The 26,538-nt window shown below is 40.5% G+C and overlaps 1 protein-coding gene across 2 annotated transcripts in view; it reads right to left on the reverse strand.

Annotated features, from left to right (window-relative positions):
* Positions 1–26,538, reverse strand: part of LOC118798670 (5'-AMP-activated protein kinase subunit gamma-1-like) — a 171,932-nt gene that overhangs the window by 75,042 nt on the left and 70,352 nt on the right. For both annotated transcript variants that reach the window (XM_036558136.1, XM_036558137.1), the window contains one exon: positions 5,214–5,425. In XM_036558136.1, the coding sequence (XP_036414029.1) occupies positions 5,214–5,425 (212 nt within the window). The remainder of the gene's footprint in view (positions 1–5,213; positions 5,426–26,538) is intronic.

The following is a 26,538-nucleotide window of genomic DNA, read 5'->3' on the forward strand; positions in this document are numbered from 1 at the left end:
AGATGGTTCTATATAGAAACTTTGTAAAAAGCACCCAAGGGGTTCTTCTTTTGTTACAGAACACTTGGGTGCTATTTAGAACCCTTTTCAAAAAGGTTCTGTATAGAACCACGTACAGCACATTTTTCATTAGTCTGAAGAGCGCTTTCATGATGCAAAGAAAGCTTTAATCATGCAAAGGGTTCTTTGAGTGTTCATGGTTCTATATAGAACCATTTTCTTTACTAAAGAACCCTTGAAGAACCATCTTTTAAGGGTATACAGATCTATAAAAGCATTTAACTGCTGCAAAAATCTTTACATTACGTTAATTTTCTTGAAACTTTAAAAAGGTTCTTTGTGCTCAAACATCTCATTTACAAAACAATGGTTCTTTAAAGAACCACCCACTGGTTCTATAAAAACTCAAAGGTGGTTCTTTCATAGCTTCACTCCAAAGGACCCCTCTTGGTTCCATTTGGCACCTTTATTATTAAGAGGACTGTGTAGGACTCTAAAGGTAAGAGAACATGTTGATCCTGCGTCATTTATCTGAATCACTGCTCCATCATTTTGGATGAGCAGGAACGATTGTCATTACAGAAAGCAGAGTGAATGAGTGGAGGTCTGTATGACTGGTAAGTATGTGTAAGTGGGTGAGTACATTCAGGCTGTGCCGTGTTAGGCTAGTGGATGACACATCTGCAGAAAGCAGTCCTGATTCCCTGCTTAGATTACTGGGCAGGAGGCAAGGACAACAGCGTCCCAGATGGCGTCCGCTGTATTGATTTTGGCCGGTGAACATGATAAACGGTCAAAGGGCTGAGCCTTGAGAGCCATTGAGCAGTTACAGGCCTTAGCCTCAAGGAACGTGTTGGATCCACCGATAGGCACAGGGAGCGTCCAGAAGGAGCAATGCAGTCATTTAGAGAGGTTTGATGTAAAATGCTTCATTCCAGAGAAACTTACCAGGTCAGGATTCTTCATAGTGATTCTGATAGGAACCAGACGTCTGAAGAGGTTAATGCCTCTTAAAGCCCCCTCACATAGTTATTACATGAAATAGTTACAAATGCACTGACTGATGTCTGAAATATTATTTTATAATAGTTTGTAGAAGATTTTGGCCTGAGAATTTCAGAATTTCATCAATATTCCATATAAAAACTCAGTAGACTCGTGTAGGTTCACTGGTCCTTTTGGATCGTAAATAAAATGTCTATATTTGTGTTGTAGTCATGGTGACCCCTGGTTCCTATCACCACCACTGTAAAGAAATCTGTAAAAAGAGAGTAAAAAGAAAGAGCCTGTATTTTTTTTACAGTAAACCCTTTCACATCAAACCACTCTGAATGACTCTGTTGATCAAGACAGATGAATTATAATGAAAAGAATCAGTGAAATAACCCTTTGAGGTAGAGGTCTGCACTCCTGCTGATTCCCGCTGGACCCGCCACAATATCTTGCAGCGCGGGACTAATTTCCAGTGTTGTGCACAGGAGAGGGTGGGAAACCAGCCCACTGCAGGCGGGGGCAGGACACAGCACGCATGCAAATTAATGAATAACCTAAATAAAGTAGAATGATCACTAAATTATATATATAAACAATGTAAAAGGATAACAGTAAAATAATGAAAATGAATGAAGTTATTCTAAAGAGTTGTGAAGCAGCCGATCACGTGAACAACAGGCAAATTCTCGTAGCCTACAAATATGACGGAGCCTTCAGTCTGACAGCCACAGCTGCCCAGCAAAACACCAAAAATAACCACTCTGTGGTTTAATTCCTGCTTTGTGTTTACTGGGAATAAATGGCGTTTGGTGAAGTTACTCACAGTGAGCCTGATGACCACGACTGCCGTGTTATTTCAGCAGAGAATAATGTATTTGTGAATAGACAATGTCAGATATTGGGTGCCAGTTTGCCTTGATGGAACTACACAAGCGGGAGTGGGACAAAACGTTTTGTTTGCGGGCAGGAGTGGGACAAATGATTCAGATTTTCTGCAGGAGCGGGATGAAATCTTGTGGAAGCGGGTGGGAGCGGGCCTGAAAAAAAAAACCGCCCTGCACAGACCTCTACTTTGAGGGTCTCTGAGCTTGCTGATCATTTCTGGGGGGTTGGGGGGTTTGTGACACATGATATTATTGGTTAAAGCTACACTATGTAAGGCTTTTGGGCTTTTGGAGACCTCTCTGGTGGAAATGTGGAACTGCACACATTTTGTAGTGTCAGTTGTGCTTCGGACCCCTTCCCTAAGCAGATGGATTAATCTGATGATTGCGAGAGTGTTGAAAGAGAATTCAAAGAGAACTCAGTCAAAACTTGGTGAATGATTCTGATCCTGACTCAGTAATGCTACTTCTTTCACTTTTAACAAACAAATCTTACATAGTGCAGCTTTAATATTATTTTTCCTTGCCTCTTGGTGCATAGTGATGTAATCAAGCATCACAAGATATTTTAGAAATGGGCAAAATTATTATATTTTGTTGAAAGATTATGAAAAAAAATGGGTTTAGATTTCTGGTTTCCTTTAATATTTTTGTCATATGGAGCTTCTAACAGCAAACAGGCTTTTTGCCTGAGAACTCAGGAGGCAGAAATATTTTCTAATTTCTACTATTCTATACTTAAAAAGATGGTTCTTCAAGGGTTCTTCAGTAAAGAAATTGGTTCTATATAGAAGCACGAACACTCAAAGGACCCTTTTCATGATTAAAGGTTTCTTTGCATTGTGAAAGAGTTCCTCAGATTAATGGAGAGGCTGTTTTATATGGTTCTATATAGAATCTTTTTGAAAAGCGTTCTGTATAGCACAAAAAATGTTCTTTAAATGTTAATGGTTCTACACAGAGCCATTTTCTTTACCAAAGAACCATCTTTTTAAGTGTATTGCCCCAAAAATGGTTCTTCTATTGTATCAAGCTTGACACTGTAACAACGACAGAACCCTTTTTAAAAAGGTTCTGTATAGAACCATATATGGCACATTCTCCATCAGTCTGAAGAACAACTTCATGATGCAAAGAGCCCATTAATCATGCAACAGGTTCTTTAAATGTTAATGGTTCTACATAGAGCCATTTGCTTTATCAAAGAACCCTTGAAGAACATTATCCTTCAATCTGATGAACCATTTAATGATGCAAAAAACGCTTTAATCATCCAGAGTTCTTTGCATGTTCAGGGTTCTGTACAGAAACATTTTCTTTACTAAAGAACCCTTAAAGAAACGAAATGAATCATGGTGATAACTGAGATTACATGATGCTCTGAATTGTTTCCTAAAGATCTGCAATGGAGCCGAAGTCAGAGATTTACACCTCACTCAACACTCATTACACACCTGCTGCCATGAAAAAGCTCCACTGGTAGTTACTGCTAGTTAAAGGGTGGATCACATTCAAGAAGAACAATGTTGACTAGCTAGCAGACAGTGTTCGGTACAAGGCTGCGTGTGCTGTCCCTCTAATCTAAGCTTGCCTTGTTAACATTCTAGGCATGGAGCTCAAACACTGCTACTCATCTCACACCGTCTCTGAAGGGCAATCAGCAAAGACGAACAGCGAGAACAGGTCACATTATTGCCTGTGCAACATGTATTGATCTACAGTCATTTTTGGAGAGGACCATGTAGTGTCAGAGGCACGGCCTGTGAAACCTCACTCTAATCTCTCAAGTCATTATACCGTTAGTGAGTCGTAACCCAGTCCTGTGGTCATTTCTTATTTTTTCTCTCCTACCAGCAGCAAAACTGAGTCGAGAAATCAAATGGCCCGATGATTTGTTGACGTCTGTTGTGCTTGAGTTAAAAGTAGTGATGCACGATGATACTGCATTCAGTTTTATATGATTATTTCAGGATTTATTTTACAGGGCGACTCACAGCAGTGCACGCTCACCATATTTTAGCCTGTTTTTATTCTTCTGGCTCAGTAATGATACTTTCAGGTTTAACAGAAAAAAAAAATCTTACGTAGTGCAGCTTTAATATTATTTTGCATGGTCATTAATGAAACATCACAAGATGTTTTAGAAATGAGCAAAAGTCATTGTATTTTAAAGAAAGATTATAAGAAAACAAGAAAAAGGCTTTTCAATGATGTAGATATGGCAAATTGTGTTTAATGTAATCAGAGACATGAACAAGTTAAAAAGGGTGAGTTTAGATTTCAGGCTTCCATCTCTGAAGGGCAATTAGCAAAGATGATCAGCAAGAACAGGTCACATTATTTTTTCTTTCCTACCAGCTGCAAAACTGTAAGATGGCGTTTTAGGGACACTGTTAAAAAAAATAGTTGTCTTTGAGAAAAAAGTTATAATATTTTGAGGATAAAGTGGGCTAACTGTAGGACGGCTGCCGTAACGCCCCTCATTTTAACACGAGGTGCTGCCTTCCCTTTGCAAAGCCTTTGGCCACAATATTGCAACTTTTCCTGGTATTAATGCCACTTTAATGTTGTAATTCTATGACTTTTTTCTTGAAATATTATGGCTTTTTTTTCGAAATATTAAAACTTTTTTCTCGAAATATTACGATTTCTTTCTCAAAATATCATACCATAGTTTTTTTCTCGAAATATTACAACTTTTCTAAAATATTATGACTTTTTTCTCAAAATATTATGACTTTATTCTTGAAGTCTACTATTTTTATTTTTATTAACAGTGGCCCTAAAACACCATCATAAAAGTTGAGCAATCAAATGGCCCGATGATTTCTTGGGTTAAAAGTAGTGATGCACGATGATACTGCATTCATCTCGGTACTGGAAGATAATTGCTTTAAAAAATTATCGGAACCAGACAGATGTTTACGGACGTCCAGAGAGGCCATGAGGCAGTCATAATTTTCTGGATTGTTATTTTGAGATAATTAATTATCTTGTTATCTCAAAATGGCAAAATTGTTCTCGACATAATGAGTTACTTATCTTGTTATCTTGAGATAACAAAGTTGTTATCTTAAGATAAGAAGTTAATTATCTTGTGATAAAAAAATATCATTTCAGTGGATTATGGTTCAGTTATGTTCCCTGACTAAGGGTACTGAGATAAACCCGTGAAGGAACCTCCGCAATGACGAGAGGGGAACTGCCCCCGTGACAGTTTAGTACCTTTATTTCTGAGAGTGAGGAGTTTAACACCCTGGCGTATTTAGTTATAGCAGATGACACTGCTAAGCAAAAATAGCTAGTTAGCCTGGGAACTGTCCAGTGGTCACTCACCGTGCGTGAGGTAGAGATGGGTGCTGAGGTGGGGGTCAGGGGTGGTTTAGCGGAGGGCAGGCTGAAGCGTTGACCTGTGTCCAGGGGCGAAGAGATGGATCGAAGCCGTTCCTCAGGTTGCTCAGGGTCACTGCGGTTGCCTTCCAGAGGGAACGGTGGAGGCTGTTTGGTCACTTGAGTTGGAGTAGTGGGCGGTGAGGAGAGACTAGAGGCTGTGTGGAAGGACAAAGAGATAGAAAGAGACAGACAGAGGTCAGATATTAGCTTCTGCATGTGGTAACGTATGTAAACGCTATTTAAATTTTCAGTATGTAAAAATAAAGCTCCTTTGAAGCTCTTTTGAAGCTCTAGTAGTTGATGTGGGTCTGTGTTCATCTCAGATGTTCACTCTGCGTCTCTCAGCTTCAAGTTTTTGCGCTCGTCAGCTGTGACGGAAAAGCTGACAGCAGAAAATAACTTGATTTTTTTTTTCTTTCCATTTCAAAAACATTAAAGATGGTTCACTGCTGAAAACATATGACAACGTGCCAGACCTGAGTACAGTGATCCTCTATTACCTGCAGGTCACTGCATTTCAATCTTTAACTATTTCTGCAAATACATGACCAGGGTAAGACAGACGGACAGACAGACAGACAGGTAGATAGATAGATAGATATATAGATAGATAGATAGATAGATAGATAGATAGACAGACAGACAGACAGACAGGTAGGTAGGTAGGTAGGTAGGTAGGTAGGTAGATAGATAGATAGATAGATAGATAGATAGATAGACAGACAGACAGACGGATAGATAGATGGATAGATAGATAGATAGATAGACAGACAGACAGACAGACAGACAGGTAGATAGAAAGACAGATAGATAGATAGATAGATAGATAGATAGATAGATAGATAGATAGTCAGACAGAGAGACAGATAAACAGATAGATATATAGATAGATAGATAGATAGATAGATAGTCAGACAGAGAGACAGATAGACATAGATAGATAGATAGATAGATAGATAGATAGATAGATAGATAGATATTTTTTTATATTGATATTGATATTTTGACATTCTATGTGTTAAACATGTCTTGATTCTTCAGAATCTAATTATACACTACATAGAGCACAAAAAATCCCAACTCTTAGAATTTATGAGCAATTTTGCTGTTTGTCAGGAAATCCATGATCCATGGACAGACGGGATCTGGAACTGGCGGCTGGGACAGTTTGACCTGCAGCAGCTCTGGCACTAGGGTGTTGAAAGCCGAGCTGAAGTCCACAAACAGAACTCTAGTGTAGGTTCCCGGACTGTCGAGATGTCGTAGCCTGAAGTGCAGGGCCAACTTGACATCATCGACAGACCTGTTAGCTCTATATTCACACTGCAGGGGATCCAGCAGAGTGTTCGTAATGGTCCTCAGGTGGGCTAGGACCTGGCGCTCAAAGACCTTTATCACTACAGCACTACTGGCCTGTAGTCATTTAGTCCAGTGATGTTTGGTTTTTGGGGACTGGAATGATGCTGGATGTTTTGAAGCATGATGTGGGAACATAGCAGAGTTCCGGTAATTTGCTGATGCTGGTAAAAACAGGTGCTAGTTGGTCACAAGTGGATGTGTACCATGAGAAACGGTGGAAAGGTGTTACTGAGGAATGCTTAATGCCTGACATGCTAAACCAAACTTACAGCTCAGCATAAGAACTACTAACAGACAGACCTGTACTGGCTCTAAGGTAAGCTAAACTTCCCTTGGGTTACTGTACTTGGTGAAAACCGGTCAGAAGCGATGCTACAGAAAAATGTTAAGAACAGTAAATTAACAGAGTTTGATAAAGACAGTTAGCTTGATAAATGTTAGCACCAAGCATTAGCTCATGTGAAGGGGTCGATTCCGTCGTTTAAACTTCCCCCTTATTAGACATGAAAACCTACCACTTTAACATCAAGTGACTGAACAGTTTCCCCGGTTTGATTAAGGTGAACCTGCTTTCCAGGATCAGTGTTGGTTCTGAATGGGCCTACATGCGTATTTTGTCAGTTCCCAAACATAAACGTCTGCATTGAACAGCCAGTTTATTTCTGAATAACCCAATATTTAATTATTGGCTGTTTCTCTCTTATATTAAGAAACAGACCCACTTATATGCATTTTTTATTTATTATTGATTCTTCCTTGTTTATCTTTTCTAGAATCTTTGAAAGGCTATGCATGGTATGTTTCATTCAGATGAGTCAATTTTTACAGTTTAGCCATTTTTTGAATCTCTCATTACTCAATTAGTTGTGTAAAACAATCAGCATATGATTCTATTACTAATAATAATCGATAATGGCAGCTCTACTACATACAACGATCAGGCATAACATTATGACCACCTCCTTGTTTCTACGCTCATTGTCCATTTTATCAGCTCCACTTACTATATAGGCGCACTTTGTAGTTCTACAGTTACAGACTGTAGTCCATCTGTTTCTCTGATACTTTGTTAGCCCCCTTTTACCCTGTTCTTCAGTGCTCAGGACCCCCATGGACCCTCACAGAGCAGGTACTATTTGGGTGGTGGATCATTCTCAGCACTGCAGTAACACTGACGTGGTGGTGGTGTGTTAGTGTGTGTTGTGCTGGTCTGAGTGGATCAGACACAGCAGTGCTGCTGGAGTTTTTAAACACTGTGTCCACTCACTGTCCACTCTATTAGACACTCCTACCTTGTCAGTCCACCTTGTAGATGTAAAGTCAGAGACGATAGCTCATCTGCTGCTGCACAGTTTGTGTCGGTCATCCTCTAGTCCTTCATCAGTGGTCACAGGACGCTGCCCACAGGACGCTGTTGGCTGGATATTTTTGGTTGGTGGACTATTCTCAGTCCAGCAGTGACACTGAGGTGTTTAAAAACTCCAGCAGCACTGCTGTGTCTGAACCATGGGGGTCCTGACCACTGAAGAACAGGGTAAAAGGGGGCTAACAAAGTATGCAGAGAAACAGATGGACTACAGTCTGTAACTGTAGAACTACAAAGTGCACCTATATAGTAAGTGGAGCTGATAAAATGGACAATGAGCGGAGAAACGAGGAGGTGGTCATAATGTTACGCCTAATCAGTGTACACAGCTCCCCTCTCGGCTCTTGTACTGCACTGTGACCTTATGATCTAAGCTTAAAGGTGAGCCATGTTGGATAGTAACAGATCCTTCCTGAACCTGCTGTATGCTGAACCCTCAAAAGCTCAAGCCTGAAGGACAGGTCAAGAAAGGCGGCCTGAGAAGCACGTCTCCCTGTTTAACGGCTCTCTTAGAGACACAAAGCCGAGGGCCTGTGCAGCCTGCTGGGTTTTATCACACTTATTTCACACCTCGCCGAATCCTGGGGCCAGCAGGTTTCACGCTGCGTTTCCCAGCACTCCCTCTCACCCTGCGACACAGCAGCCTGCGTATTCCAAAGAGCCAGAGGAGAGGGGCTGCTCACTGCAATGATTCATCTTAAAGTGATGGTTCCATGAAAAATCGAATTGGCACCGTTTCCCCTTTCGGTCCATACTTTTGTTCACATAGGCGAGTCTGTACACTGCTAGTAATAAAGGTTCTGTTCAGGTACATTTTTCATTCATCAAGGTACAAACACTGTAAATGTTCCCTCAAAGCTACAACAGTGGTTTTAAGGTCTGATTGTGAACCTTAAATAAGTTTTTCCAGGTGAAAAGTTTGTATTTGTACCTTTTCATAACCGAATGTTTTAAAACAGAACAATAAAATTAACCTTTTCAACTCCTTGAGACCACCGGTGGTTCCAAAATGCACTTTGTCATATTCTTCATATTCAACTTTCATATTTCATAAGCTACATTGTAAAGGTGGGGGTCATATGAGAGCTGTAACTGTCTTCTTTCCAGTCAAATATATGGGTGATGTAATTTTAAACCCTTATAATAAAAGAAGCTGAACTCACAATTTTTTTTTTCTACTGAAAGTCGACACATTTTTCCACAAATCTGAGTTATAAACTATAAACGGATGGCGTCTCTTCAGTGATCTGATCTGTAAAAATTAATTTAATAAAATAATACAGAGCGTCTAAGATTTTTGGCTTTCAGCAGTAAATTGTAAGCATATAGCAATATGTTTATGATCATAAAACACATGTTCTGTTAATCTGAGGGAAGCTTTTACAAAAAAATAAATAAATAAAATAAAAATTTACATTTATTTCATGCAGTTACTGAATATTTTGCCTTACAATTTGGTCATGTAAATTCAGATGGACAAAACCAAAATACACCCTGGTGAAAAAGCCTGGAGACGAGACGGGGTGTGTGGAGTCAATACAACTCAGAAAATGTAATTTCAGTGGATTATGGTACAGTTATGTTCCCTGACTAAAGGTACTGAGATGTACCTTTGAGGGTCCCACCCCAGTGACCAGAGGGGCACTGCCTTTATTACCTCTATTTCTGAGAGTGCATGAAGTTACGTAACAACATAAATAAGGCAATTGTTGATGATTCAGGCGTGCAGTTGGTTGTTAACGATGCTATTTAGCAATTATAAGCTTACATTACTTGTTAGCTGTGTAGACAAGCTGTCATTTTGCAGTTGGCGTCTTGCCCACATTAGGAACTTCAGCTATAAGCCGGTTTTCTCTATAAGAAAAATGAATTCTGTTTTTGAAAATCGCTGCTATCGCTACAAAAATTATTACAAATCTGGTACGTTTTGCCGTACGGAGATTTTTCCTCCAAACGTCACTGAATCCTCTGAATTATGAGGTCATTATGGAGCCAAATACGAATATAGCTAAATGCTAGCTAGCACTGCTATGTGCTAAATTGATATACAACTGGCACCTTCAAGAACAGCAAACATAAAACAACAAGCTTTGTCAAATGTGCTGGTTAAGCTGCTTTGGCACTGATAGTTTACAGTTTGTGTAGCTGGTATGTGGAGTTTAATAGTAGACTTATTTTCATGTGATGTCATTTTAAACTCATAGCATGCATGTAGCATTATTTGTATTTTGACCGCTAAAGGACCTCGTAATTCAGACGATCACAGTCACATTCAGGAGGGAACGGACACAGGGCAAAATATATCTTGTCTGGAGCATTTTCGCTTACTATGGTGTGCGACATCAATTTTTCATTCATTTTTTTAAAGAAAAGACTACAGAACGATGCTTCAAAGGTCTATTAGTTTTGTAGCTGCAGTGCAAAACTAAAGAAGCCAACTACAGACACCAAACGGCTTATCTGATCGACTACATTTCAGGGTAAGGGGGGCTTCAACATCTGATTCGCTGTAATGAGCTGATATAAGCAGAGCAACAGTGGAGGTTAAGGTGGTGCTCATATTAAATGCCCCTGGAGTGACTTTAACACTCAGAGTAATTTGCCTTGTATTGTAAACTTTCCAATGATTATTAGTGATAAAACTGATCCCACGAGGGCTTTTCTGGATTGGATTCTGTGATTACCGGGTTTAATCGTGATCCAATCAGCCATGCTGCCGTCTTCTTCTCCAGAGGTCTCCCTCTCCTGTTCTCTCTCTCTCTCTCTCTATATATATATGTATATATATATATATATATATATATATATATATAGAGAGAGAGAGAGAGAGAAAGATATATATATATATATATATATTTATATACATATATATATATATATATATATATATATATATATATATATATATATATATATATCGCTCTCACATCTCTTTCTCTCACCCTTTCATCTCTCCCTCACTCTGGCATCTCTCTCTTCCCCTCTTTCCTTTTTTCTTTCTTATCTCTTCCTCATCTCTCTCACCCTCTCTCTCTTTCCTTCTGAACTCTCTCCCTCTCCTTCTCTTATCTCTCTCTCACTTGTCTCTTTCTCACTCGCTCGCTCTTCTTTTTTCTGTTCCTTATCTCTCTCTAGCCCTTCTTCTCTTTCCTGCTCTCTCTCTCTACATATGTATCTCATTCTCACATCTTTTTCTCTTTCCCTCTCATCTCTCTCTCACTCTTGTACCTCTCTCCTTCCTGTCTCTCTCTCTCTCACTCACTTTCCCTCTTTCCATTCTTTTTCTTCCTTTATCTCTTCCTCCTCTGTCTCATCCTCTCTCTCTCCTTCCCTTGTCTCTCTCCCCTCTTGTCTCTCTTTCATTCTCTCTCTCTCCTCTTTCTCTCTCTCCCTTCTGTCCTTCTTTCACTCTTTCTCTTTCTCTCTCATCTCTCTCTCTCTCTCTCTCTCTCTCTCTCTCTCTCTCTCTCTCTCTCTCTCGTCCTTCTTTCACTCTCTCTTTCTGTCTCATCATTATCATCATCATCATCATTAACTGCTTAGTCCAGATAGGGTCGCGGTAGCAGTTGGGAGAGCAGAGAATCCCAGATGACCCTGTCCACCGCAACTTCCTCCAGCTCATTCCCGGGGACCCCAAGCCGCTCCCAGGCCAGCTTGGAGATATAATCCCTCCAGCGCGTCCTAGGACGACCCCGGGGTCTTGTCCCGGTAGGCTGTGCCTGGTACACCCCCACCGCAAGGCGTCCAGGGTGCATCCGGATCAGATGCCCAAACCACCTCAGCTGGCTCATCTCAAAGCGGAGGAGTAGCGGCTCTACTCTGAGCTCCTCCCGGATGGCCGAGCTCCTCACCCTACCAAATAGAGTGTAGCCCACCATCCTGCGAAGGAAGCTCATTTCCGCCGCTTGTATTCGCGATCTCATTCTTTCGGTCATTACCCACAGCTCATGACCACAGGTGAGGGTCGGGATGTAGACCGACTGGTAAACAGAGAGCTGTGCCTTACGGTCTACAGTCCGGTACAGTGACCGCATTACTGCTGCCGCCTGTCCCAGCCTGCGGTCGATCTCACGATCCCTCTTCCCATCACCCGTGAACAAGACCCCGAGATACTTAAACTCCTCCACCTGGGGCAGGTCTTTTCCCCTCACCTGGAGTGGGCATGCCATCCTTTTCCGGGCTAAGACCTCTCTCTGTCTCTCTAAATTCAATTCAGTAGGATTTACTGGTCTGACCATATTTAGTTATAATATTGGCAAAGCGTCACTGAAATAACAAGAATTGACATTTAGAAATTTAAGACGGGAATGCGATTACAGAAAAAATGATGAAATAAAATGAAATTATGAAAGAATTCGCAATTTAGAGAATTAACTGTATTTGTGGCCACTTGGCCACTACACATCCAGTGTGTGTTGGTTTGTTGTACAGTATCAGTATGTCTGTATTACAGATGTGGCTACATCAGGTTTAATCAGTCAGCTTTTTATTTAACGTTGGATTGTTTCTTTCAAAAAGTACAGCTCTGTCTCAACGTCTCTTGCATCTCTCTCTCTCTCTCTCTCTCTCTCTCTCTCTCTATCACTATCTCGCTCCCTCATCCGTTTGTGCTGATTGTGAAATATGGAGGTTCTTGAGTTTCCACCTTGATTTTCTGATAAGTGGAGAGAGAAACCACCCAGAAAGACCAAGAGGAGCCAAGAGGAGCTTCTGCTGACGGAGGCAAAATGTACTGTCGAAAGCCACCAAGTAGAATCTGAAAGGTTCATCTGGTGAGAGATAACGTTAATGCTAACCACTAACCACTTACAGCGGCCATGTGTGAAATGCATTTGTAGTGAAGATGTTTGGCCTGTAATGACTCAGTGAAAAACATTCTCGCACATTATATGAACCAATTATATTCCTTCGAGTTTTTCAAATCTTTATGTATAATCTTCACAGAAATATATCCCGTTGATTAACTTAAAAATTAGAATTTTTGCATTTGCAAAGGTTTGGAAAAAGGTTGCACTACGCATCACACAGTCCCAAAGCATAATAGATCCACCCACCAGTGCTTAACAGCTGGCAAGGTGTTCTTTTCATCAAATGCTGCTCCTTTTTCTCTATGTCTTTGGTGACTGTGGCCAAAAAGTTCCATTTTTACTTCATTAGTCCACAGCAAGTGTTTTCAATATGTCTCTGGCTTATCTAAATATTGTTTTGCATACTTCAGATGTTATCAGACTTCTGTGATGAGGTCACGAGTAAGGTTTTCCTTCTGATGACTCCTCCATGCAGATCATTTTTATGCAAGCAACACTACAAACCTTCCTGCAGACCAGTTGTTGCCATATGGGGGTTTTACTTTGCATTTGTGGCCAGCATACGAGCAGTTCTGTCAGAGTTTTCTTAGTCTTCCAGATCTTGACTTCCACAGATCCTTTGTGCATTAACACTTTTAAAAATCTTTGCTGCAGAGGTTGTTTACATCTTTTCACTTCAAAAAAAAATATTGCAATTTGTTCAGGGACCACACTGAAAATCAGGGATTTTTTCATTTAAACTAGAAAATAAACAACAGAACATTTTAGAATTTAAAAAAATTAAAGCAAAGAAAAGTTTGCTGCACGATTTCTAGGTCACTACACAAATTGAAGCTAATTTGTGACACTAACCATGTTAAGACTTTTGTACAAAAAAGTCAGATTTGCTTTTGGTCTTATCTCTTCCACTGAAGCTCATGTTACGATGACTCTCATAAGAAACTGGTCTACATTCTACATTTGTTCAAACTTGTGGAGTACATGCCAGCTCATGTGCTGTCATTGAAGCAAAAGAAGGACATATCAAAAACGAAAAATTAATGTTAAAATTTCAAAGATTCTACTTTTTACTGAAATTGTTATGCTTGTAATAGACGTTGCTGATAATTAGAAAAGAGTGCAAAATATTCTATATATTTACACACACAGACTGTTCTCTCTCCCTCTCTCACTCTCCTACACACTGCATTCTCTTCTCATTAGCATAATCTTCAGCAGTTTGGTCTGCAGGATACAAATGATCACTGTCGCACTACCCGACAGTAACAAAACAAAAGATGCAGGCAGCTCATCTAAAAGCCCAGTGCTACATCATCTCCACTTCATCACAGCAGAGCAGCCTGGCTAAACCCTGCTGCACTTTTTTTTCCCTTCCAAAACATGATCACTCACGTTAACGGAAGTCTCTGGTGACCCATTATCCTGATGTGTGCTTTAGACGAAGCACCATGACTGTGCAGATTTGAAGCTAGAAGAGTCCTGCAGCTGATTGGACTGAAGGAGAGTTATGTTCATTCCCAGGAGTGAAAAGTAAGCTACCTGTGTGATGATTCCAGAAGGCTTTCCTGTCTTTATACTGAGGATGGACAAGCCATTAGGACAGGGGTCGGCAACATGCGGCACTTTTACTGCCCTGTTGTGGCTCCACAGCTGAATCAGATTTGTAGGTAAAAATAAAATAATCCTCCTTTACAGTAAAATAAAGCTCTGCTGATCGTTCAACACAGTTTAACAGTAAATGGTCTTAAACTCTGGAGTTAATGTAGAACTGCTAATTCACCCTTTAACCCTGAAGATCAGCGCAGACTGCTGGTCACCATAGCAACACAGACAACAATCTCGCCTAGCTAGTAGCTAACGAAACAGCAAAAAGAGAGATTTAAGATGAGCATTGATAATTTGGAGACAAATGGACTTATTTGCAATTATAAACCATCAGCTGGTTTCCTGATACGTTTAATCTGCAACGAGAAACTGTCGAACACAAAGTCGCAAAGCTGAAATCAACTTTGTGTTCGAATTGTCCCATTCCACCTTAAATGGTGCAGCAGTTAGATTCTGGCACCTCAGTCACCATTTAAGGTGGAACGGGAAAATTTGAACATGATGCTGGTGAATGAGAAGCGACTTCAGCCTTGTAAAAAAGTCAAACATTGCGAGACATTTTGCAAGAAACTGTTCAACTTTTGTGGAAAAGTTTCCTGCTGGAGATGTGAGAAAAGCGGCTATAGCTGAGCTGAAGCTTAAAGCGGAGCAAAGTAAGTCTGTGTTTTTGTTTATATTATATTCTTTAGCCTATACTAGGACATTAGTACGTACATATTTAGAGCCAAGCCAATACATATTTAGAGACATATTTACAGCCAAGATGGTGAAAAATGATGCGGCTCCTATTTTTTTCCACTGTTTCTGTTGGCCTATCTCAAACGGCACATCAAGACCTGTGGTTCTTTACTCCTTGAAGACATCAACAACATGCCAACATATAAAGCAAGAATCTCAGAGGTTCTAGGTTTCAAATGGTGGACTTTGGACAGACAATGTACAGGCAAAACACAGACAGGATCATACCCAGTGAATTTATGTTATTATACTTATATTTTCATATTAGCTAGTTTAGGAGTATAAAAAGCATAGGTCAATGCAGGTCAATGAAGGGATAATTTAGTAAAGAAATTTGAGTATTAGACCAAAGCTGGTGCTAATTAATTTGGCTTTGTCAAGGACACATAAAGGGCACATGTGAGCCCCCTTTTGAACACTAAAATAAGAAATGAGACACCCTATAGCCTTGCATTCTTTACAGGCACACACAAATACCAGCTTCAAGGGCACATATTTTGACTGTATGACCCTTCCTCACTGCCAAAATCTAACCAAATGTAATCAGAAAGTGGTAAGCACAGCAGCCTGCTAACGATGGCTAATGTTGCTAACTAGCATAACTCGCAAACCAGTCACCTAGTAGTCACACTAATAGCATTAAAGTCTGAGTTAAACGTTTAGGATTTGGATCTTTGGGTACATAGCTGGTTAGCTAGCTTAGAACAAAGCAGTTACCTTAGTAAATTGTTGTCAGCTACATAATTATTTCAGAGCTATCCGTAAAGCAGCCTGCTAACAAGCTAGCAATATAGCCACTCTAACCTTTTGAACTCCCTGAGACCGCTGGTGGTTCCAAAATTCCTCATAACTTTCATATTTCATAAGCTACATTCTAAAGGTGGGGGTCGTATGAGAGCTGTAACTGTCTTCTTTCCAGTCAAATAGATGGGGGATGTAATTTTAAACCCTTATAATAAAAGAAGCTGAACTCACAATTTTTTTTTCTACTGAAAGTCGACCCATTTTTCCACAAATCTGGGCTATAAACTATAAACAGATGACGTCTCTTCAGTGATCTGCTCTGTAAAAATTATTTTTATAAAATAATACAAAGAGCGTCTAAGAGTTTTGGCTTTCAGCAGTAAATTGTAAGCATATAGCAATATGTGTGATCATAAAACACATGTTCTGTTAATTTAAGGGGAGCTTTTACAAAAAATAAATAAATAAATAAATAAAAATTTACATTTATTTCATGCATTTACTGGATAATTTGCCTTGAGATTTGATCATGTAAATTCAGATGGAAAAACCAAACTATACCCTGGAGACTAAGAGGCTAAATAAAGTGGCCAATGAGGGTACACTGAAGGATGGCTGGTGTCTGGCCAATGGGCCAATCTGGACCTAAATCCAGGGCCAATTTGTGGTCCCAGTCCATCCCTGTTTTAAACTCCTGCCACCCTTAACTGAGATCAAACTCAACCAGCACAATCCTTGCTCTTTCAAGCCAACCTTCCCTGCCTGCCAGCCAAAATTTACACAAAGAACGTCACTTTACATATGAATTGTGGTCTGAAAAGCCAGCTTTTTCAAGACACCGGTCTCTTCAAAGTTCCCAACACATCACAGGCCCAAAGAGTGGTAACAATATCTGCAATCACAGCAACTGCAATTTGAACAAATTCCTTCTCAACACATCAGTCGAGGCTCGATCATTCGCCTTAGAAGTCTAGCTATTGCATTAATGTATGAGAACACCGCAAATGGCCGCTAAAGTGGCTACATTGATTAGCAGTCCAGGAGGATTTACCCTGTGAGTGAAAGTTAACAGCATGAGGTTGAGACAGTAGCTAAATCCATGCTGATATGTGTGTGCCCTCTCAATCCCCCCTCAACAAGACTCAACATGACCGCCTCTGATGTTTACCCTTTGGACACAGGGTCACCAACTTTATCCCTTAGTGGACACTGACCTCAGACCTTGTGTCAGATCAATTAAGCCGACGCTTAACTCCCAGAGCTCTGCGCACTGAAAGATCAGCAGTAATTCCAGACTCTTTTACTCTCAGTGATCCAAATACAAATATTACATTTTATTCTAAATATATTTTATGTTCCTGAAGCACAAAAAACAAAATATGACAACATAAAATAAAACACAGATTGTCGCTCCATGTACATTTTTAACCCCTTAAACTGCAAGTGTTCATATACGGAACCTCTGATTCCTCACTCTCATAAGTATTTAGCTTGCATGTAACTTTTACAGCTCTTGAGTAATAAACCAGAAGATTAAAGTAATACTTTATCTTCATTATATGACTACCAAAGACAACAAACCTCAAATGAAAATGGGTAGAAAACAGGAATTTCCGAAACAGAAAATCAAAAAATATTAAAAACTTCAGAGAAAATGTGCCTCCTAACAACAGTGCAAGACCTGGCAGACCACCAAAGCTGCCCCCCTCAGATAAACAGCACTTAAAGCTTTCATCTCTGAGAGAGAGGAGAAAATCAAAGCTGCTTCAGATCTGAAAACATCCACAGGTGTTTCTGTCCATCCTTCCACTGTGAGAAGACGACTCAGCGCTGTGGGTCTGAAAGGATGTGTAGGCTGTCAAGAAGTACCTCACTGAGAAAAGGAGACGGACACATCAAACAAAGAAGCTGAACGATGGACTGACCACCCCAGAGTCCAGACCTCAACACCACTGAACGTGTTTGATTACTTCAGAAAATGATCAACCAGCTTCTAAGACTGAACTGTGGAGGTGTGTCTGCAGATTCTTGGAGGAACTGGCTTTGTCTTCTTTTACCAACTGCAGGGAAATATGGCAAAACAGTTGTCTGTGGTAACTGACCATGTGCTACAGATACAGCAGATCGAGATTCATTGGAAAGAATGCTGGAGTATTCCTTTAATGAATGAACGGGCAGCTTTGGGCTGGATGTTAGGGAACCAGCTTTGTGACCAGAAGGTCGCCGGTTCGATCCCCTGAGCCGACAGTATGTGACTGAAGTGCCTTTAAGCAAAACACCTAACCCCCAGCTGCTCCCCAGGCACCGTGGATAGGGCTGCCCATCGCTCTGGACAAGTGTGCTCACTGCCCACTAGTGTATATGTGGTGTTTCACTGCTCGGATGGGTTAAATGCGGAGGTGAGATTTCCCCGTTATGGGACTAATAAGGGTCAATTAATAATAATAATTAGCTTGCAGTTTAAGGAGTTAACAGCCTTATAATGAACCCAGCACTAACATAACAAATACAATTAAAAAAATCATTACTGAGAGAAACATTTCTGTGAACTCATATCTGGCCTGTTAATGAAAGTCCAGTTTGACTTTTAAGTGGAAATAAGTAGCTCTGCGAAGGACAGCGCCGTCCACATTCAGAGGCTAATTAGGGAGCAAATGTGAGTGTCTGAGACTGCATTCTGCTGTGTGATGGATCCTGCAGGGTGAGAGACAGAGCCCTGCTGATGAGAAGACACACACACACACACACACACACACACACACACGCACACACACACGCACACACACAGAGGAAGGCAGGGCACAACGACCTCACCAACCTGCAGTACTGTCTCCCTACCCACTTCACACCCAGCTACAGCATATGCCTATGTGTTTGTACAGATTACTTTCTGAATATGGCAGCCTGTGTACCAAGTGATTAAACTTCAAATAAAACACCTAAAATAAACACATTTTACATATAAAAATATATAATTTAAACTGTTTGTGTTTTGTAATTGTAAATGCTTCAAGACACACACACATTATATATATATATGTACATATGTACATATGTACATATATATATATATATATACACAATTTATACTTGTATATATATATATACGGATAAAATCTCCAAAATGATAAAACATACCATTTACATCCATTCATCATGAAATTTAAACACAATGTAAAGGGAAACAGGCATTTTCAAAGGATGTAAAAAACCAAAAATGACAAAAATGGAGATACAAGGTTTTGTTCCGAGATATATATGCATATATTTAAATGCATGTGTACTAGTTGCTAATTTGGTATATTTCAAATATATGGTATATTCCAAATCAGCAACTATCACACATGCATTGAAGTACTGTAGCTTCTCCCAAACTGCAAGTGTTTTATTCAAGCAGAACAATGCCTACAAGTATATACATGTACATAATTATGATTAAAAATCTAACTATGTCCAAATCTCTGTCTCTGTATTCAGTTCAATTTAGTTTGCATTTTACAGCAGACGTGGCCCCAAAGCAGTTCTTCAGTAATCCAGGTCCAGAACCCTAAATACCAAACTAAGAGCAGTGGCAGGAAAAATGCCCTAAGAGTAGGAGAGGACTGAGAACACTGAGAGGAACCAAGACTTAAAAGGAAAAACTCCCTGATAGCATGAAAAACACTAAGAGGAGTATAAGAGGAACACTAACGAGAACCTTTTTAGGAGCATGAGCACGAACCAAGACCCCTTACCAGGTAATTCAATTATTGCCAGTTTATAACTCAGTTCACAATTAACTGACACCAAACAGAGACGTTCAGATCATACTCATACTCAGATCAGAGAAAAGATGCATGAGATAAGCCGAAGTTAAAAGTCAGTCAAAGTTCTGATGAGCTACTGATGTCCAAAAGTATTCAGACGCCCTTCTAATTGGTGGATTGAGCTACTTTTAAGTGCACTGCTCTACTTTAAAGTTCAAACCGGTGTTAAAATGCGCAGACATGGTTATGCAATCTGCATAGAAAGGTATTAGAAGTGGAATAGGATGTCCTGGAGCAGCTGCTCAAATACCTGAGATCATGATGGCATCCAGCATTTGGCTGTGGAACAGTGGAACAGTGATACAGCACCATCTAATACCTTTGGGATGAGCTGGAGTGGTGTTCGTGAGCCAGACCACATTGCTCAACATCAGTATTTGACCTCATTAGTGCTTCTGTGGCTGAATGCGATCAGATCCTCACAGCAATGTTCCAACATCTAGTGTAAAGCCTGCCCGGAAGAGCAGAGGCTGTTACTGCAGCAGTTACTGCCCTGGGTTTCACTGCAATGAGTACAAGAGGCCCCTCGCACACTGTGTCGAGCAGCAACAAGGCAGCTACCTTGAACATGCGGATGCTTCTAGAAAGCCATAACAGTGCCACCTAGAGCTGTTGATGGGGAACTGCATTAGTGATATGAGAAGTGAGGATGCGGTGAAGCTAAACGAGGACAACGTGGCGAGTGCCCAGAGTTTTCCGCCCCCAGACTGTGTCCCCTGATCAGAATCCAGCCCCTATGATGCTGCCTTTTGTCGCTCGCCCGTAGTCATCCCGACGCGTCCTCTGATTCAGAGTGCACATGCTGGGAGTGAAATGAGGTGGACGCAAGGGCCAGGAGCTGCTTTCACTGCTGCTGTCTCTGCTGTGTCCCTATTTGATGACATGGCCTTGATGTGGCAGAAGCTTCTGGCTGTGTCCTGAAGTGGCGCCATCCGAACGTTTCCTCCAAAAGTGGGAACGTAACGGATTACAGCTGTATCATAACAGTACTTGAGCGCATTTTTTTCTTTTGACTACAATTAAATGCTAAAAATTTTACTTTTAGATGATTTTACTTCTTATAATGTGCTTAACTTATCTTTACTAATATTTGGCCGTCATTACAGAGCGAAGGAAACCGCTTTAGAGGAAGCAATTAAACTTTTCCAGAATTAATTATGAAATATGCATGAAAAAATATTGAAAGTGTGCGCAACAGTCAGATATGCATAAATGTTTTAAGATGGAATGTAAAAAAAAGGATGTGAAAACTGCTGTGTCCGGTGTTCCTGATGGCAGTAAAAATATTAATTTACTCCCATTGTGTGTATCGCAGCTGCCATTGTTGCCATAAGGCAACAACTAGAATTTATTGATTTATACAAAAAACATCAAAATCTCAATTATTTCAAATGAACATTGTTTAATTATTTCTATAGTTGTTGTGTGTGGATATTGAATTATACACACACAGGCCTTCAGAGTTCTGGCTTTGCCATGTGATATATGTGTGTGTGTGTGTGTGTGTGTGTGTGTGTGTGTGTGTGTGCGTGTGTGAAAAATGGAGTACATCAGAAAGCACAAAGTGTTATTAAGAAAGCTTTCCCAAAGGAAAAGAAAATAAATGTTTTTTTATATAGTAGCAAGGCAGAAAAATGTAATTGTTGCCATATGGCAACGCCATGCAGTAAAGGGTTAATGTTAGCCAGCTGGCTAATTATTCCTATCCAAAGCTTATGTGATCTTTTAGTATTTTAAGTAGTGGCTCTTGATTAACTGTATTGCTAAAACTGAAAATTCATATGTGTACTGATAGAACCAAAAATAAAGTTTTTTAAAGTAGTAAAGTTGTTGTCTGTATGTTCTATTGCAGGAGGCTGTTAGCTAGCTGGCTAACATTAACCCTTTACTGCATGGTGTTGCCATATGGCAACAATTACATTTTTCTGCCTTGCTACAATATAAAAAACATTTATTTTCTTTTCCTTTGGGAAAGCTTTCTTAATAACACTTTATAATTTCTGATGTACTTCATTTTTCACACACACACACACCCACACACACACACCCACACACACACACACACACACACACACATATCACATGGCAAAGCCAGAACTCTGAAGGCCTGTGTGTGTGTAATTCAATATTCACACACAAGTGGAATCAGCTAATGTTCAATGTAAACTAATGTATTAGATTAGATTGAGTCTGGATTGAGCATTTGATCTTTTTACTGTAAGACAAATATTAAATCAAGTAATGTCTTTTCATTAGTTTTTCATTAAACAACTAATTTACTCTTACTTGAAAAATGTTATGGATTGCTTTTAGTGTTTGAGTAAATTATCACTACAGCAGCATCACTTTTCAGTGCACAGCTTCTCAGTCCTCTAACAAAGCTCATCATTTATACTGATATCATCACTTCTTTTATACACAGAAGCCAAATCCCAGAAGAGTCGTGCTTCAAACGCTTTGCTTTAATCGCAAATTCACTTTAAAGACAAATTCAGAATAGTGTGAACAATGTTGCTTCTTGGCCTAGATTATTTTTGGACTCTAGGCTTGAAACAGCCTTTGAAGCTCTTTGAAGTCTTCCAAGAGCCTGGCGTTCAGTCCACTAAGAGCGGACGGTCATATTGGAAGCACATTTATCCCCTTGGCCATCACATTAGTGGCTCAGAAGGGGCATGACGCTGCCATTGCAGTTGTTTTGTAACAGACACCTTTGCTCTGCCACTCAAAGGCTTCCAGCAGTTTTGTAATGGACTCAGACCAGTGCGTTTACTATCACTCTTCAGAAGACTGGCTGGAAGGAAGATTCATATGATTATCAGCTGAAATGAAATAGACATTTTCCCTTTGGTTAATTCATGTCACTTGTCATATTAAGCATAATAGATTTACATAATCTAAAAGACAATGCTTGTTTCTCGGTAATCTTTAACCAAAATATAACCACTTTGTCTGCCTCTAAAACATCATCTTAGTTTTGTTAATGCTATTGTGCACCAGCAGGTGGGGAAAAACAACTTTTAGGGGTTCCTGAGTGGGACAACTAAATAAATGGTGGCTCGATTATTGGGAGATTGTGAGATCCCTGGTGAGTGCAAGAGAGCATAACAGTCTTAGCCCTCTCTGGGTGGGCAGGATGGGCCTCTGTCATCACAGATACAGGCATCTGTTAGCTGACATGACAGATTGGGCAGTTAGCATGCTCCTCCAAGCGCACTGAGCTGTCCAACTGCATTAACGGCAGTTTGAAAAGTGTCTCAAGAATCAAGGTCTGAATCAAACTGTGGCTCAAGAATTGAGGTCTGAACCAAACTGTGGCTCAAGAATTGAGGTCTGAACCAAACTGTGGCTCAAGAATTGAGGGCTGAACCAAACGGTGGCTCAAGAATTGAGGTCTGAACCAAACTGTGGCTCAAGAATTGAGGTCTAAACCAAACTGTGGCTCAAGAATTGAGGTCTAAACCAAACTGTGGCTCAAGAATTGAGGTCTGAACCAAACTGTGGCTCAAGAATTGAGTTCTAAACCAAACTGTGGCTCAAGAATTGAGGTCTGAACCAAACTGTGGCTTAAGAATTGAGGTCTGAACCAAACCGTGGCTCATGAATCAAAGTCTGAACCAAACCGTGGCTCAAAAATCGGGCTCTATACTGAACCGTGGCTTAAGAATTGATCTGAACCATGAACCCAACCACGAGCTCAAGAATCGAGGTCTGAACCAAACTGTGGCTCAAGAATCAAAGCCTGAACCAAACCGTGGCTCAAATATTGGGGTCTGAACCGAACCGTGGCTCAAGAATCGGTCTGAACCATAAACCAACCACTGGCTCAAGAATTGAGGTCTGAACCAAACTGTGGCTCAAGAATCGAGGTCTGAACCAAACCAGGGCTTAAACATTGGGGTCTGAACCAAACCGTGGCTCAAGAATCAAGGTCTGAACCAAAACAGGGCTCAAGAATCAAGGTCTGAACCAAACCAGGGCTCAAGAATCAAGGTCTGAACCAAACCAGGGCTCAAAATTGAGGTCTGAACCAAACCGTGGCTCAAGAAACCAGGTCGAAACCAAACAGTGGCTCAAGAATCAAGGTTTAAAATGAACCGTGGATTTGGAGAAACATTACACCCCTATTAGAGGGTGCATATGAAAAAGCAAGTCTGACTTGACTTGAGCCTTCCACACTGCTTTGGAAGCCTAGCCTGAGCTATTTTTTACTATTCCTATTCGTCATCTTTCAGCAACCGGCAGTCAATAACCCAGTTTTTATGAGAACCTCAAGGACGGAGCCACAAATATGTATTTATAACTCAGCTTCCCACCTAGTTACAATGAATCACAGTTACAGTCTGGGCTGATATGCTGGGCCAGCTGTGTGAGACTAATATTTGGCTGTTAGTGCACTTGTTCTTCACAAACCGGAAGGTCGAGTCAGGTGGCTTTAAGGTTGCACGAGAACAGCACGGTTGTCAGAACAGTGATTATGATCCAAAAGCTGCCATTTGCTCTATCTCTTGACATTTCGGGCTGTTTAACCATCGCTCTCCAACCAACTCAGCGGCAGCACAGCTGCTTCTTTATTTAGCCCTCACCACTGACACCTATTCCTGAGAACAAGCTCTCAGAGTGTTCTCCCTTCTGTCTGCTTCTCTCTTTCATTTGCAGAAAAAGTGGTTTTGCTCTGCTAACGAAGGTGCAGAGTGTTACAGAAGCTCACATGTGGGTAGATGACCTGACAGGACATTTAGGAGGTCAGAAGGTTCAAGGCAAGTGTGTTTGTGTATGTGGCCCTCACTGTCACCTCACATCTTTGAGAACCCCATTAACATGCATATACTTACAGCGATACATGGCTGCTTTAGTTTAACAAGGCTGCATTTTGTGTAAAATAGCAAATATGAAAATGGAAAAAGTAACACGTGAATAAAACATTACATTGACATAGTTTTTTCCCTATAATAAATAAACTAAAATATGAAATTCTGTTGATGTAATATCAGTGGGAAATGCTTAGTGCCTTCTAGGCCTAATGATATCTGGGAACTCTGTTATGTTCTTGTTCATTATTAATGAATAGAATCATCACGCTTGGTGTATTTTAAATATGTAGTATTGTACTAATACACCTATTTCATTGTTAAGTTTTTGTTGGAAACAAAAGGGTTAAAATCATGAAACAACACAAGGAAAAACATTCCAATCTGAATTATTTCCACTGTGTATTTTCCACTGTTATCTATGTGGATACAACCAAGCTAGCCCATCCATTGGTTAGGGCTTCAGAAGTTGGACAGACGACCTAACGTGTCAGATTAACCATTAATATAATTGTAACCGTTAATATAATTCTAAACTATTAATGGAATCAGATAATCAAGTTTTAATGGGTGGGAGAAATTTTGTGAGAAAAAAATGTCACTCTAGGCCTTTGGGAAGTTCTAGATATGTCACTGACTGAATATGAGTGGTAGTCCAACCAGGTTTCAGTCAGTTGTTAGGAATGGAAAACAGCAACAGCAAGTAAGACTATGACCATATACAATATATCACTGTTGTCAAAAGAAAACCTTGTTTTCAGTTTTTGACCTATTTTAAAAATGCCTGTTGCCCTTTACGTTGTGTGTGAATTTCATTAAGAATTAACCAAAAGAAACGGCCCAAAATGACTTGGAAAAATGTCTGGTTCCATTGACTTACATTAAAAGTAAAGTATGTTTTTTCCTTCTCCTGTAAAGTTACCATTTTGGAGATATGAGGTTTTCTTCCGACAACAGTGATATGTCTAATATGTCTGTTGCAAGCTTCAGATAAAACATGGAGTCTGTGTTTTTTTTTACCCAATTATCTCCCCAATTTAGTCGTTTCCAATTCCACCCGCTAGTTAGGACTCCCCCAATCACACGATGCTATCAACGCTAGGAGAGTGAAGGCTAACACAGGCTTCCTCCGAGACCTGTGAAGCCAACCACCGGTTGTTTTCGAACTGCCGCTCACGCAACGTCACTGGACAGCCGAACGCGCTCTGCGGAAAGCGCCAACCGCCAGATCTGTTACGTCAGCTAACAGACGCCTGTGCTGACTAGCATCGCGCTGAGTGATGGGGGGAGAAGGAGGGGCCATCCTACCCACCCAGAGAGAGCGAGGCCAATTGTGCTCTCTCGGACTCCCGGCTACGGATGGCTGTAGCATCACCAGGGATCGAACTCGCGATCTCCTGATGATAGGGCCAACACTTAGACGGTTGCGCCACTCGGGAGCCTGGAGTCTGTGTTTAATCTAAAGTGGTCCAAAATGTTAAGGTGCACAAGCATTAGCTTAGAGCTAACATACTATAAGAAATCCCATAGCAGAGCTAGCCCAAATTTGCGTCATATCATAATCACGGTTTGCCTCTGTGTAACGTACTATATAGTATAAACTACTACATTTTATCCATGTGGAAGTGAAGTACTCACTGGAATGATGTACGTTCAATGCTTTTTCCACTGTGGGAACCAGTGAATTGTTCCCACAACATATTTCTATAATTGTTGGCCTCGCAAAACAAAAAGAACACACACTGACAACACGTTGTGTGTAGAGCAACATCTCAACAGCCTCATTTGGGCATCAGTACAGTCCTACTGTCTTCTTCCCACAGGTTCCTTCTGTTTACCCTTCAGATACCACATGCTGACAAGGAGGCCCCGAACAAAAATCCCTCAAATCCGCACCTTCAAGATGGATAAAGTAAATGTTTGTGTGTGTGTGGTAAGCTTTGATAAAACCAGGTTGCCGGATGCTGCACAACTTTGTTCCGATGTGTTGTTAAAGCTGTGTAATAGCGTGTTATTAAAAGTGGGTGGCCCACA

Source organism: Colossoma macropomum, unplaced genomic scaffold, assembly GCF_904425465.1.
Source record: "Colossoma macropomum unplaced genomic scaffold, Colossoma_macropomum, whole genome shotgun sequence".
Taxonomy (NCBI): domain Eukaryota; kingdom Metazoa; phylum Chordata; class Actinopteri; order Characiformes; family Serrasalmidae; genus Colossoma; species Colossoma macropomum.